Source organism: Monodelphis domestica, chromosome 4 (assembly GCF_027887165.1).
Source record: "Monodelphis domestica isolate mMonDom1 chromosome 4, mMonDom1.pri, whole genome shotgun sequence".
In the NCBI taxonomy this organism is placed as follows: Eukaryota; Metazoa; Chordata; class Mammalia; order Didelphimorphia; family Didelphidae; genus Monodelphis; species Monodelphis domestica.
Window position 1 is genome coordinate 427312232 of NC_077230.1, and position 13803 is coordinate 427326034.

The 13803-nt window shown below is 38.1% G+C and overlaps 1 protein-coding gene across 1 annotated transcript in view; it reads right to left on the reverse strand.

Annotated features, from left to right (window-relative positions):
- LOC103093201 (hemicentin-1-like) overlaps positions 1–13803 on the reverse strand; it is a 286577-nt gene that overhangs the window by 99547 nt on the left and 173227 nt on the right. The window contains exons 11-12 of the mRNA XM_056826227.1: positions 2567–2842; positions 1945–2196 (exon numbers count right to left, since the gene is read on the reverse strand). Of these exons, the coding sequence (XP_056682205.1) occupies positions 1945–2196; positions 2567–2842 (528 nt within the window). The remainder of the gene's footprint in view (positions 1–1944; positions 2197–2566; positions 2843–13803) is intronic.

A 13803-nucleotide genomic window follows, 5' to 3' on the forward strand; every position in this document is an offset into this window, starting at 1 on the left:
ATCAAAACAACTCTGAGGTTTCACCTCACACCTAGCAGATTGGCTAACATGTCAGCTATGGAAAGTAATGAATTCTGGAGGGGATGTTGCAAATTCCGGACATTAATTCATTGCTGCTGGAGCTGTGAATTGATCCAACCATTCTGGAGGTCAAACTATGCCCAAAGGGCAATAAAGACTCCCTGACCTTTGATCCAGCCATAGCACTGCTGGGTTTATACCCCAAAGAGATAATAAGGAAAAAGACTTGTACAAGAATATTCATAGCTGCCCTCTTTGTGGGGGCAAAAAATTGCAAAATGTGGGCATGCCCTTCAATTGGGGAATGGCTGAACAAATTGTGGTATATGTTGGTGATGGAATACTATTGTGCTAAAAGGAATAATAAAGTGGAGGAATTCCATGGAAACTGGAACAACCTCCAGGAAGTGATGCAGAGCGAAAGGAGCAGAACCAGGAGAATATTCTACACAGAGACTGATACACTGTGGTACAATTGTTCATAATGGAATTCTCCATTAGTGCCATTGCGATGTCCCTGAACAATCTGCAGGGATCTGAGAAAAAACACTATCCACAAACAGAGGAGAAATTGTGGGAGTAAAAACACATAGGAAAGGCGATTACTTGACTACCGGAGTTGAGGGGATATGATTGAGGAGAGACTCTAAATGAACACCCTAATGCAAATACCAACGACATGGAAATGAGTTTGGATCAAGGGCATGTGATACCTAGTGGAATTGCGTGTCGGCTATGGAAGGGATGGCGGGAGGAAAAGAAAGTGATCCTTTTTTTCCAATGAATAATGTTTGAAAATGAACAAATATAATAATGTTTAAAAGGAAAATAGAAAAAAGAAAATTAAAAAAAAAAAGGATACTTAAGAGAACAGTTAAAAGTCTTGTCTTTGGAGCTTCTTAAGTTTCAAGATTTCTTCCCAGGCACCAAGGTTTCTTTCCCCCTACCTCATCAAGCCTCATCTCTGACTTACAACTAACTCAAAGTTAATCTGTCAGCCATATGCACTATTATTCTCCTATTCAGCTAATCTAAGGAGTCTGGATATGTCTCAAGTTTTTTCCCTTCACATAGTTTCTCACTAGGTTATGTAATATTTTAATTTATGAGGGTGTTTGGAGCTTAATAACTTTATTAGATGAAAGTAGTAGGAGGAGGAGGATTGGTAAAATAAGGGAAAAGTAGAGGAAAGATAAAGAGATACTTAGTGTTAAAAGGACTTTCCCTCCGGATTATGTGTGTTTGTTTGATATCATCAATCAGTGACCTGTAGGTCGTTTACCATTGAGATGTGCAGGTATTGACAAACCCTCAGAGAAATGAAGTTGAAACCAAGTAGAGGGGAAACTGACCCCACAGAAACTGCCCCCTTGGTTGTTGCCAGGCAAACTGAGGAACTATGATCCATGAGAAACTATGAGATGTGATGGGGGAGAGATAGTGGGTGGAGAAAACTGATAATAAGGTTAGATCAAGGAACTTCTCCTGGTATGTCTCTCTGCCTCTCTCTGTCTCTCTCTTCTTCTTCCTCCCTCACTCCCTCCCACCAGCCTCCTGGGGTCTCTCTAGTCATAGCTTGTATATGAGACCTTGGGTCACCTTCCTGGCTCTTTGAGACATTGAAGGTTAGCCTCAAGGATGGGAGCTTCTCCATCTTAACCTGCTGTGACCAGAAGTGCAAAAGATTATCCATTTTTCCAGGTGAAGAAACTGAGGCTGAGAAAGGAAGAGACACACTTACTACACAGTAGACAGGAAAGGAAGGATTCTACCCCAGTTTTATGATTCTGAACTCAGGGATCCTTCTACCAAAAAACATTGTGCCATGGCACCAAGAGGGTAAAATGTCACTTACCTCTGTTTCTCTCATGGCAGGGAAGGAGAGAGCGAACATAAAGTTGGGGGCCCAATCCAGCTACTCACCATAGATTATAACATTCTTGGTTGCGGTGCGCGTCAAACCAGTGAATGAGTTGGCCGCACTACAGGTATAAGTTCCAGCAAGACTCAGGGATGCAGTAAAAGAAAATGTGGCAGAGTTGCTGACAGGTTGCCCATTGTGTAACCAAGTGAATTGGACTGGTGGGTTTGGTTTAGAAGAACAGCTCAAGGTAATATTTGCCCCAATAGGGTACTCATCAACTGTACGGACAATCGTGGCAGTATCTGGTCCATCTAGAGGAAAGAGAAGGATTCCATATTGAGATTATGGCAGAAAGAAGGGGCATCTCCTATTCTGGAACCCATCACCAGGGACAACTGTGTTTCCCTGATCCTCCTTTGAGCTGAGAAATTCACAACTCATCCTCTACTTTAGATCTGAACTTAGAAGATCTTAGGGATTTCTTCAGTTCAGCACCCTGGCTGGCCACCCTCCACCAGAGAGCATGACAAAGCCAATCTGTACTCCAGAAAAGTTAAGGGGCTTGGGAACCTCAGAGTCTTGATCTTTATTTCTCAGAGAAGTGACTGAATTAGCTGGACCTCTGGGAACACACCACCAGTCTATAAGCATGCACCATATAGGAAGAAGCAATTTACTCACAGGCAACGTCCAGTGTGAATGGATCACTCCTATTACTATAAAATGGGTTCTGGATTTCACACTCATAGGGTCCTTTGTTTTCCATTCTTATGAGATTGCGGATAGTGAGTGTCCTCTTATCCGGGGACAGCTGTATCCTGCTACCAGATGGGGCAAGTCCATTTATGAACCACCGGTAAGTGTGAATTTGACCTGTAGCCTGGCATGTGAATGAGAAGTCCTTGGTCTCCACTGCAGTAATGTTGGAGGTGACAATGGTAGGTTTGGACAGTGGCGCTGTGTAGAGAATAGACAGAAAATGACTGTGTTGGTTCTTTTTCTTACCTTATAACCAAATAACTGGTTCAGAAGTGGCCTGTCTAAGACCTTGGCAGGCTGGAGGCCAGAGACCAAGAACCTGTGATTTCAATGGCAAAGACACCCCTTTCTCTGTTGTAGATCTCAACTCCTCCAGGCCTTAGGATAAGTTCATCTTCACTTCCTGTGGCTGACAAAGACATTCACATGGAACCCAAGCTCCTGGTGCTCTCAGTCTTGCTGAGCTGAGGCAAACTGGTCCAGGGATGACAGACCCCTTCATCCAGCACCTGGGTTTGGATTTGAGTCCCTTCTAGCTTGGCAGGACAACCAAGAGTTTGTTTCCTTAGTCTGGACCTCAAAAAGCTAGGGTTACTTACTTTCATGGCTTGTTAAGGATATTGGGAGAAACTGGAGAGGATGGGCTAGGGACAGGCCAGAGAGAGATTATGTTCAGAAAGGGAAACATTACTTTAACTCTGAAGAGGAAAGAAAAGGAAAGGCAGAGAGTGGAAATAGATCACTTAGTAGCAGGGTACAAAAGGAAGAGCCTCTGGCTGGGAGTCAGGTGAGACCTGGTTCAAGTCTATTTTGAAACCATAACAACATCTCTAGTGCCTAAAACTGTGTTTTGCCCCCAGGAGGTAGTTCATACCCTTTATAGAAGATTCTGGAATTCCCTGATTTGGGCTTTTCCCTTTCCTTAGCAGTTTCCTGCCCTACAAAATGAGAATGAGAATATTGAAGGTGATCTTCTTGAAGAGCAAATATGATCTCATTTCTGGCAAGTTAAGCCAATGGGGACTAATTTTACCTGAGACTTCATGGCCCAAGGAGAGCCCATTTCTTATCTCTAGTTAGCAGGTAGGTCTTGCCACTGAGAGAGGTGTGTGTCCCAGAACAATCACTGGGGAACATCCAGTAGGCTCTCAAGACTTCCTTCTTGTGTCATCCTTAGCCAACTGTCTTCAGATTAATTTCCAATGTGGTAGGAATAAATTAGAAATATTTCAGCTTCCTTAACCTTTCTTCTTGTTATTTTAGTAGAGTTTTCACTTATAGTGACCAGGTAAAGACTATTTCCTAATGTGTTAATCTCTTTTCTCCTAAGAGCAACATTCAGGCTCCCTTTTTTTCTCTTGTCTCTCTATCACAGCTCAATTCGTAAAAAAAAAAAAAAAAACCCTTACCTTCTGCATTAGAATCAATACTATGCATTGGTTCCAAGGCAGAAGAGCTAGGCAATGGGAGTTAAGTAACTAGCTCAGGGTCACACAGGTAGGAAGTGTCTGAGGCAAGATTTGAATCAAGGAATTCCTGTCTCTAGGCTTGGCTCTCAATCCACTGAGCTACCCAGTTGACCCCACAAATCAAAACTTCAGAGGAGGTAATGACATCTTTTTCAGAAGGGGCTGGGATAATGATTGGAATCATCATGATTCTGATTTGGTACTCTACTATTTTTATTATCATAAAGATTGGAGAGTAGGATTGTGTTGCCTCTGACTCCTTTCTCCTAGTCTTTCTCCCAAAATGTGGGAGAGAAATCAAGATGATTCCTCAATTCCTTGACCTTCTTTAGGGCCCTGGTCTCCCTTCCTTCCCCAAGCTTGCCTTTCACAGTATTTACTACCCTGGATATCTCATTGCTCTTCTTTTCTGGGTTATTCATTGCTGCTCCTTTTATTTTCAACATTTTTTCCATAGGAAAGAGTTATTTCTCTTATTTTTTTAGAAGAGGTATAAGATCTAGACCTTTGTAGCCTCCCCAAAAAATAGATAAGATCTAGAAAGACAGAGAGGGAATGAATGGAGAGGAAGCAAAGGGAACAGGGAGAGGGCAGGCTGGAGATGAATTCAAACAGACATGGAGGACAGCAGTCAGCAAGCTGTATCTCAAGGAAACAGCCCCAGTGGCTTTCCTTGACTCCATAGGCTTGAACATTAGATTACTCCACCCTACTTAGTCTAACAAAAATCAGGGGATTGTGAACTTTAGATTACTCCATCTACTTAGTCTAACAAAATTAGGAATGTCTACACCATACTTAAGGATTAAGTATTTAGGAGGATGGCCTATAACAGACACGTGCTAGCAAATGACAAATCAGAAACAACTGACAGACCCCTGGGCTGTCCTAAGTCAAGCCTAAGATATTATTAGTACATGTGAGATGCAGGAACATGATGTAAAACCGTCTATATATTTTGAATCACTTCCTCTCTCCAGCCTCTTTGATGGAGGAGAGGTGGCTGGCAGCAGCATATCAGCATCTTGGCGTGGCTGCTGCTATTATCTGGATTTAGCGGTGAGTTTCCCTTGATACCATACTGGAAGAAGTCTAGTATCCTAGTTCAGGTGAGGCTCTTCTCTGAGATCTCTCAGAGTTTAGGCTGATTTTTCTCTCCTTTACCTTCCAAACACTATCCTCTTAGAGAAAGCCTCTAATCTTCAAAAGCCTCATGGCTAAGGACTTTGAACTCAGTCTGGCACAGACCAGGTGAGAGAAATCCTATACTTTTCCCTCTCTCTTTCCTTGATTTCTTCCCTATATATTGATTAAACCACCATATATTTCCAAACTGACTTGGTTATTTTATTTGGGATATCACCTGGTGACCAAAAATCAAACTTATAATAGGTCACAACCCTAAATTATCCTTACAAGACCAAACAGGATCCAGTTTTAATGAACTTGACTACCTGCTCATTTCTGATGCAAGAATGAGTTGGGATGCCTTGGAGAACTCAACTGATTAGGATTCATGAACTGATTCTACAACAGTGCTCAGACCCTTAAACAGGCTCACATCCAAACCAATCCCTTCATGGGTGAGTATGGGCTCCAATATTTGCCCCACTGTGATCAGATGCAAATCAGCCTGGCTCAATCATCCCTGGCCTCAGATCTATTGCTATATGGCTTCTTATGTCCTCTGGATAATACTACCAGGACAGGAAGGACTCTGGCTCATTACTCTAAGAAGTTTCAGAGAGTATCAGTGACACCTAATGTTATCTAGGGCATACTTAGCCTCTGTAAGACTGTCTGTGGATACAACTGATTTCAGTTTCCTTGAAAGATCCTGGAAATCAAGAGAGTTCAATAAAATTAAAAGTAAAAATATTAAATAAAACCAGGATCTGTTTTTTTTTAATAAAAAACAATGAAATAGATAAACCATTGGTTAATTTGTTTAAATAAATAAGAAAACAGAATTATTAATATCAAAAAAGGGAAAGAATGAATGAGTTAGCAATGAAGTTGAAATTTAAAAAAAATTCTGAGGACTTATTTTGACCAATGATGTGCCAGCAAAACTGAAATATAAGTGAAATTGATGAATACTTATCAAAAGATGAATTGCTCAGATTCACAGAATTAGAAATAGAATACTTATATAACTTGATCTTAGAAAAAGACATTGAAGAACCACAAATGAGATTGTTTTGAAAAAATCCCCAGGATCAGATTGATTTACTAGTGAATTACAACAGTAAAGGAAAAATTAATCTCAATGCTATATAAGAAATCTTAAAAATATAGGCAACGAGGGGCAGTGAGGTGCTTATTGGATAGCAGGAGCTAGATTCAGGAGGACCAGGGTTCAGATATGGCTTCAGACACTTTGTGGCTGTGTGACCCTGGCAAGTCATTAACTCCTATTGTCTAGCCTTTACTTCTCATCTACCTTTGAACCAATACTTGGTATTGATTCTAAGAGGGAAGAGAAGGGTTTTTTTTTTTAAATATATAAAGAAAGAATCCCACCTAATTCCTTTTGTGACCCAAATATGGTTTTGATACCCAAACCAGGGAAAGCACATGCAGAGAAGAAAACTAGATATTCCCCTAATGAACTTTGACATAAATATTTTAAATAAAATACTAGCTTTGAGATGATCAGATATATCACAAAGATCATACACTATAACCAGGTGGAATTTATATCTAGAATATAGGGCTAGTTCAATATTTGAAAAACCATATTTGACTATACTAATACTACTACTACTAATAATAATCATGTTATTATATTCATTGGTGCAGAAAAAAGCATTTGTCAAAATATAAAAGCCATTCCTGTGAAAAATACCAGAAAAATGCAGGAATCAGTGGAGCTTTTCTCATCATAAGTAGTATGTATCTGAAAGAAAAGCAAGCACTATCTATAATTGAGATTAAATGGAATAGAAAGCATTCCTGATACATTTAAGGGTGAAGGAAAGAGTCCTTTTTGCACCTCTATTATCTAATATTTGTCAGTATTGTAATAGAAATGCTTTTGTTTTTGTTGTTCAGTGGTATCTATCTCTTTGTAACACAATTTTTTGGGTCATCTTGGCACAGATACTGGATTTTTAGTGAGAGAACTTTCACACATTCCTAATGAAAAGAACAGATCTGAATAGTGTAATAATTAAAATTAATATATCTAACAGTTATTGTTTTTCATGAAGTTTATTACTAGTAATGGTAGATCAGCACATATTTAAATCTCATCATTTACTCTAAGTTCTCAGACCACGTGTAGCCTATTTTCCATTAAACTTTATCTTCCTTTACCTCTCTCCTCTCTCCCAGAGTCCTCGTTACAAGCCATGGTCAATTCCTTCCCCCTTTCTTTTATTGACATTCCATGACGTGGTGTTTTTCAAATGTGGATAAACCAGCTGGTCCTCCAGGAAGGGAAGAGAATGAACTTCCCTTGACATCATTCCCCCTGTGATCCTTTAGGAGACCAGTCCCCACAATGGATCATTTAAACACAACTATTTTACACCTTTACATATCTTCTAGCTAAGAGTACATACAATATTGAATTTTCTAAGAGGAAGTTATAATAGTTACAGATAAGAGGGAAATATGAGAGGAAAACTACAAAAACTGATTGATAGACACATTGACAAAATGCCAATTAGGCAGCAGTCCGCTTTGGCATAAGAGTTTACATTCAGAATAAGTATGTTCAACCCCCTTCAGTTTGGTTCATTATATCCCAAAATTCATTCTGGATCTTTTGATGCAGTGTGTGGCTTCTTCAGGCATCTTTACAGTACCTTCTCCAAAAGGATCCACTTTCTTGATTCAGGATGTTGGCAAGTTTCTTTTCCTGAAATTTCTCCAAAAAACTTTAAATCTTGGATTTTAGGTTATTTACACAATCCCCCTGAGGAGGTGTTGATAAACACCAGAATTACCCTGAGATACATGGCTGAGTTATGAGGTATGTGAAACAATTTTCAAAAGAAAAAAACAAACCCCTACAAAATCCCTAATAAGAAGCAAAAATTAAATTCTGTATAAAAACAATAAGTACAAAATCAATAAACAATAAACATCTTACATGTAGAAAATTCTGAGTAAAAAAAATGAAACCCGTAATAGGTCCTTGAATCAGTAGCAAGATCCAATTAAAGTGACTTATGTCTAATAATCCAATAGAGCACTTTACCCATTTGAAGACAGGACTACAGAAAATTGCCAAGCTATAATACAGAATATACTAAGTTTCAGCAGCAAATGGGAAAAATCATTCCCTGGTCTGATTATACCTTCACTTTCAGGGATAGGGGGAGCCACTATGATAGCCAAACTGGGGTACTTGACTCAGAATATTGCACAAGGAGTGTGGTACAAGGAGTCCTGCATCTTAATATATGTCAAGTGCCTCAACCTCAATTCTCACACCGGTTCAAGTTCTTTTGTAATAATCCTCCCTGAATTGGTTTGGTGGTTTTTGATCTCATGCTACTTGGCACTGTATGGTGGCTCTTTGTTCCCTTCTCCTGGAATGAGACCTAATCATTTAACACAGTCTCATGACATTTATCAACTTATGGCAGGTTTCCATAGTCTAAAGCTTTTGGGTATGCAGAGTTATTAGGGCTAATAGATGCTGTAAACTTATACTATAAACTTGTCCTTTAAATAAAAAAAAAACATTAATACTGACTTTATGTGCTTTGAGTATTAACAAGGGTAGGAAAAAAGAAAGGAAAAAATAAAATATCTTATTGTAAATCAAAAAAATCATAAAAAATAATAATTTCTTAATTCACAGTCCATGTGACAATGCATTAGTCAATCAGAGGAACAACACAAAAGGTGCTCACTCAAAAATGAGATTTATATCCCTCTTATCTTGGCAAGGATCCACAATATGAGTGTACATGAATTTTTTACCAGGTAAAAGCCTTTTAAAAACAGTAATACATCAACTAATACAGATTCTAAGAAGTATCAAAATCCTCAAAATTAAAAGAGCCCATTTAATGACAATAGCAAACAAACCCACTATCATTAAGAGTCACATTATTTGCTGTGTGACATGTAAAAAATCTTTGAAATCATGAATATTTGTCACAAGTTCTACAGATTTAATCAATCTTTCAACCTTGGATGAGACATTTTTAGCAAAGTCTATTATTACCATCATTCCAAAATGTGTTAGGAAAGAAACCAGAAAACCTCGGTATCCTTGATGAAAACCTCATGTGTCCAAAAATGTCAACAAGAATCTAGATTATTCTGGTGGCAGGGTAGAATAAGCTGAAGAGGTACAAATATAACAAACCCATTTTGAAGCTACTTGGCTTCACAGGAAAAAGCATTCCCACCTCCTGGATGAAATCATAACATATCACAGGGTAACTAAGCCACTGGGCATCTCCTTCCCTCTTGATATGAGACTGTAACAGTGTAACAGAACTGCCTCAAATATGTTTCAATCATTTTCATGTAGATCCAAGGACTAAATAATATAAAAAAATAAATAGTGAAAATCACTTCAGATATGTCACCCATTACATTTTCAATAAATGCAGAGATGGGAAAAGACAGCAATACCATTTCACTCTACTTCAACTACAAATGGACCCTTACCTCTTGTTATGAACAACTCAGAGGCAAGGAAATGATCAGTCAGACATAGGGATGCTCCCAGTTATCTGAAAATCACTTTAGAAGACCTGTTAAAATCAATTGAGATTATTAGATAATTAAATTCTCCAAAATTATTATACAGGTTGGAACCAGATTAATGAAGTCCATCCATCATCTCTGTGTGACAATTAACAAAACCAAAAAAGGAACAAAAGGCTGTCTATGGGATTTTTTACAATGATATGTTCTTCAGTGCAATCATAGGGGAGGTACAAATAAGGACAATGTAACAGAATATTTTGATTTTGATAATTTATAAAGGGGTTAACAGTAAATTACATATATTTTATATTTAGAATTGTGTTACAGAGAATTCTCCATTCTAGGGAGGGGAACAAACTGAAACAGTTAACCTTGAAATAGAATATGTAAACTGAGAGAATCTATTACTTGTTGAAATAGAAAAAGTGAACTGAGGGAAACTGTTTCTTCTGCAATGACTGCTGTCCTCTGGCTTGTGACTAGAGAGCTTCTATAGGAACCTGAAACTGCTTACTTGAAATGGAGGTAGAAATGAGAAATGCTGAGGGATGCTGATTCACAGAGATGATGCGACACAGGGGAACTGCTCTAGATATATACTGGGGAATACTCTGGGGTTTGCCTACTGATCCCTACTGATGGCTGATGGATCAGTATATCCTTATAACCTCCACCCCCCTTCACTCCCTTCCTTCTCCAACCCTCTCCTCCCAGTTCTTCTTGAAGCCTTTAGCTTCTTCCCTTCCCCCCTCCCTTGAGTAAACTATAAAGATATTCTTTTCCTTTCCTTTTTCAAGTCAAGTTTACTTTTCTATTTCAAGTCAAGGGGTTTATTGGGATAACAGGATGGGAAACTGAGGTGAGAGGGATGAGGATGTCCCTAATCTAAAATGAGGGTTTGAGAAAGTAGTCCAGTCACAAACTGTGACTCTAAGACAATTAGGGAGATGGAGGACAACAGCTTTTAAATTTTTCTTCTTCTTCACAAAATCAGCAAGGTCCCACAGCTTAACTCCAGAGAGAAACAAAGTTCAAAATCTCTCCTTCAGCCTGGCTTGTCTCCTTTCTCAGCTTCAACCTCAGAGAAAAACAAAGTTCAAAGTCTCTCAGTTTCTCCTGGCTAGCTCAGCTCTCAAATAGACCACCAACTCAAAAGCCAAGTTTCTCCTTCTTGTCAACTTCAACTGTCCCAAAGCCAGAGAACCCCAAAACCAAGTCAGCCCCACCAGGGTCTTTCAGCCAGGTTCAACCTTCAGAGAGAGTGTGACTCCAAGTCCAGTCCTCTCCCCCTGGTCAGCTCAACAGCCAACTCCTGGGAACATTCCATTTTGGAAACTCCTTCTTGATTGACAGGCAGTTTAGGTCCCCAGTTTCTTGCATCTTGGTTTACAAGTTCTCTCTCCCCATGCCTCTACCACAATCTCCCCTTTTATTAGCAAAAAAAATGCAACTTGCATTTTTCTATGATACTTAACTTAATAATTTCATCTATCTATCTTAACTCTTGCTATCTTGCTATCTGAAATATACTCTTACCACCCCCCCCCAAATAACAAAATCCTAAACTCATCTTAGCTCTTCTATCTATCTAAATACTAAGCTAAGAATGGGTCACAGGAAAATGGTTTAAGTAGGGGAATTACATGAACATAGTAGTTTTCCATAACAAAGCAAATAACAATTTCCAAATCATCTCAACAATGTCAATAATATATTGAATAATCAAAAATCCTATTTCCTAATGTCTATATAATCACTAAGAAAATTTTCTAAAACTAACAAATGCTAACTTACAATCATAATACAATCTAACGTCTATACTTCAGAACTTCTATGTCTACTTTCTTAAGCCTTACACAAAATCTCTAGGCTATCAATATGGTTAGTAGTTAGACTATTAATGAACTTACTCTAAAAAGTTAGCTTGTTATTTAATTTAGTAATTACACGTGTCCATAAAAATGTACATATGTACATCCTTGTGGATTTTTGTGCAAACTCATGCAGAAAAGAAAAACCTTATCTGTTTGAATTTCCCACAGAAAGTTTTGTCAGTGTGTTCATTTGTTGTCATGTAACTGTGTACGTTGTATACTTATCCAACCCATGGAATATTTTACTTTGCTATGTAGGATGTGCGTGCAAATATATGTGATGTTCACATGTACGACGCTTCCTTACATAACCTTCATGGCCAAAAGTTCCAAATTTCAAAGTTCCAAAGTCCTTTCATGTCCATTCATGTTGCTTGTAGAAATTCTCTTCCTTCCACTCTGGTCAACACTTCACTCTTCTGTGTTCCATCACTTGATTGAAGACTTGTGTTCTTCCAAATCAGGATTTGCTGCAATAATCAGGAACCCAGGAACACATGAACAATGCATGTGTGTGAGATTTACACGTGTGTGCAAATAAGGGTAAAAAATTACTTTTGCATGGAAGTAAGATGAAATTTTCGTGAGTGCCAAAATGTATCAATTTTATGTGTGTGCAAGTAAGATAACATGTGATTTTCTTCATGCATGGGTGGTAAGCCTTGCCCTTGTTTCTCTTCATGCTTGCAAGTTAGGTCAACTTGGGTTTTTCTTCATGCATGCCGGTAAGCATTATGCCTAAGAGTAGAGTTTTCATTTTTTTTCTTCATCAAAGAGGTTTATCATATGATTACTGCTATTGTTTTTTTTATTACTGTATGTAGTTTTTGCATGGCTATTGTATATAGTTCTTGGAGATAGTTCTTTTTGATTTGTTACTATGTCAGGCAGAGACTATTTTATATTTTACATTGAGGCTTTGTTTCTCTGTGGCTGCTACTCTTTCAAATGCAAGTTTTCTTTTCATATTACTGTGTTATTGGCTGCATATCTTCAGGAACTGTATTATATACTTCAGCTTTAAAGGTGATGTGCTACTCATTAATCAATTCAACTTGTGCAGGGCTCTCTTTTCTGAATTCTAGTGGCAAGTATTCTCCAGTGCTTTCCTTTGTTCTCAGTAGGCTTTCATTCACAAGTCTGTCATTGACTTCTTCTTGGGCTATTCATGTTGCTCTTCATGACTAGGACTTTTTTCTTAGATGTCATCAGTATATGTATCATCACTGATGACATGATCACATTGTTATATCTAGTGAGATATCCGAAACTATGAAATAATATCTTCATGGTTTACCCTCTCTCCCTTCCTTCCCCAGTATAGATTGTTTTAGGATGAAGACTGAGAGAAATGGATAACCTTTTTCTTTCAGGTCTCAATCACAACTGTATGTTAAAGTCTTGTTATCACGGATTCAACCAATGTGAATCCACGTTTCTCAAGAACTCTAGATCTTTGTGCCTGTCCTCGTTATGAAGTTGGAATATTGCTACAAGTTTAGGAGTGTTCTTGTTGAATTACTTGTTCTTCTTTTGCTGGATAACATTCTTTATGCTACCTCAAGGCTAGTCTTTATTCACATAAGATTTTGTGTATAATGTTACCCTATGGAACTCCAACTAATCTTGGTTTCACTGTTACAGCATGAATGGTACTTGTCATGTGTATGAATAGAATAAAAATGAAATTTTGTATCTATGTCCCCTCCTCCATTTCTCAACATGTTTCTTGATATTATCCTTCCCATTCAGAATCTATATCTGCATATGCCATGTAATTCAATTTATCTATAAAATCATTTTAATTGTCAACCCCTAAGCTTGCATAAATTTTTTCCAATGGTATACAACTTGTTCTGTGCCCAAAGAATAATCCTGCATCATTGTATTGTTATGAGTTTGTTTTGCATTGGTTCCAGGTATTCTAACTTTTCACTTGTGTACCACACATCCCCTTCTTTGTCTACCTCTTCATAAAGCTTATAAAATTGATAAGGTATTTGTTCTACATCATCTTCATTCATTATAATTACACCTTCTGGTATACCTTCAGATTCAGTGTCAGAATCTGAATCAATCAATCCAATTGCTGTGTTATTTGGATTCTGATCAATGCCATTTAAACCTTTGTCAGATG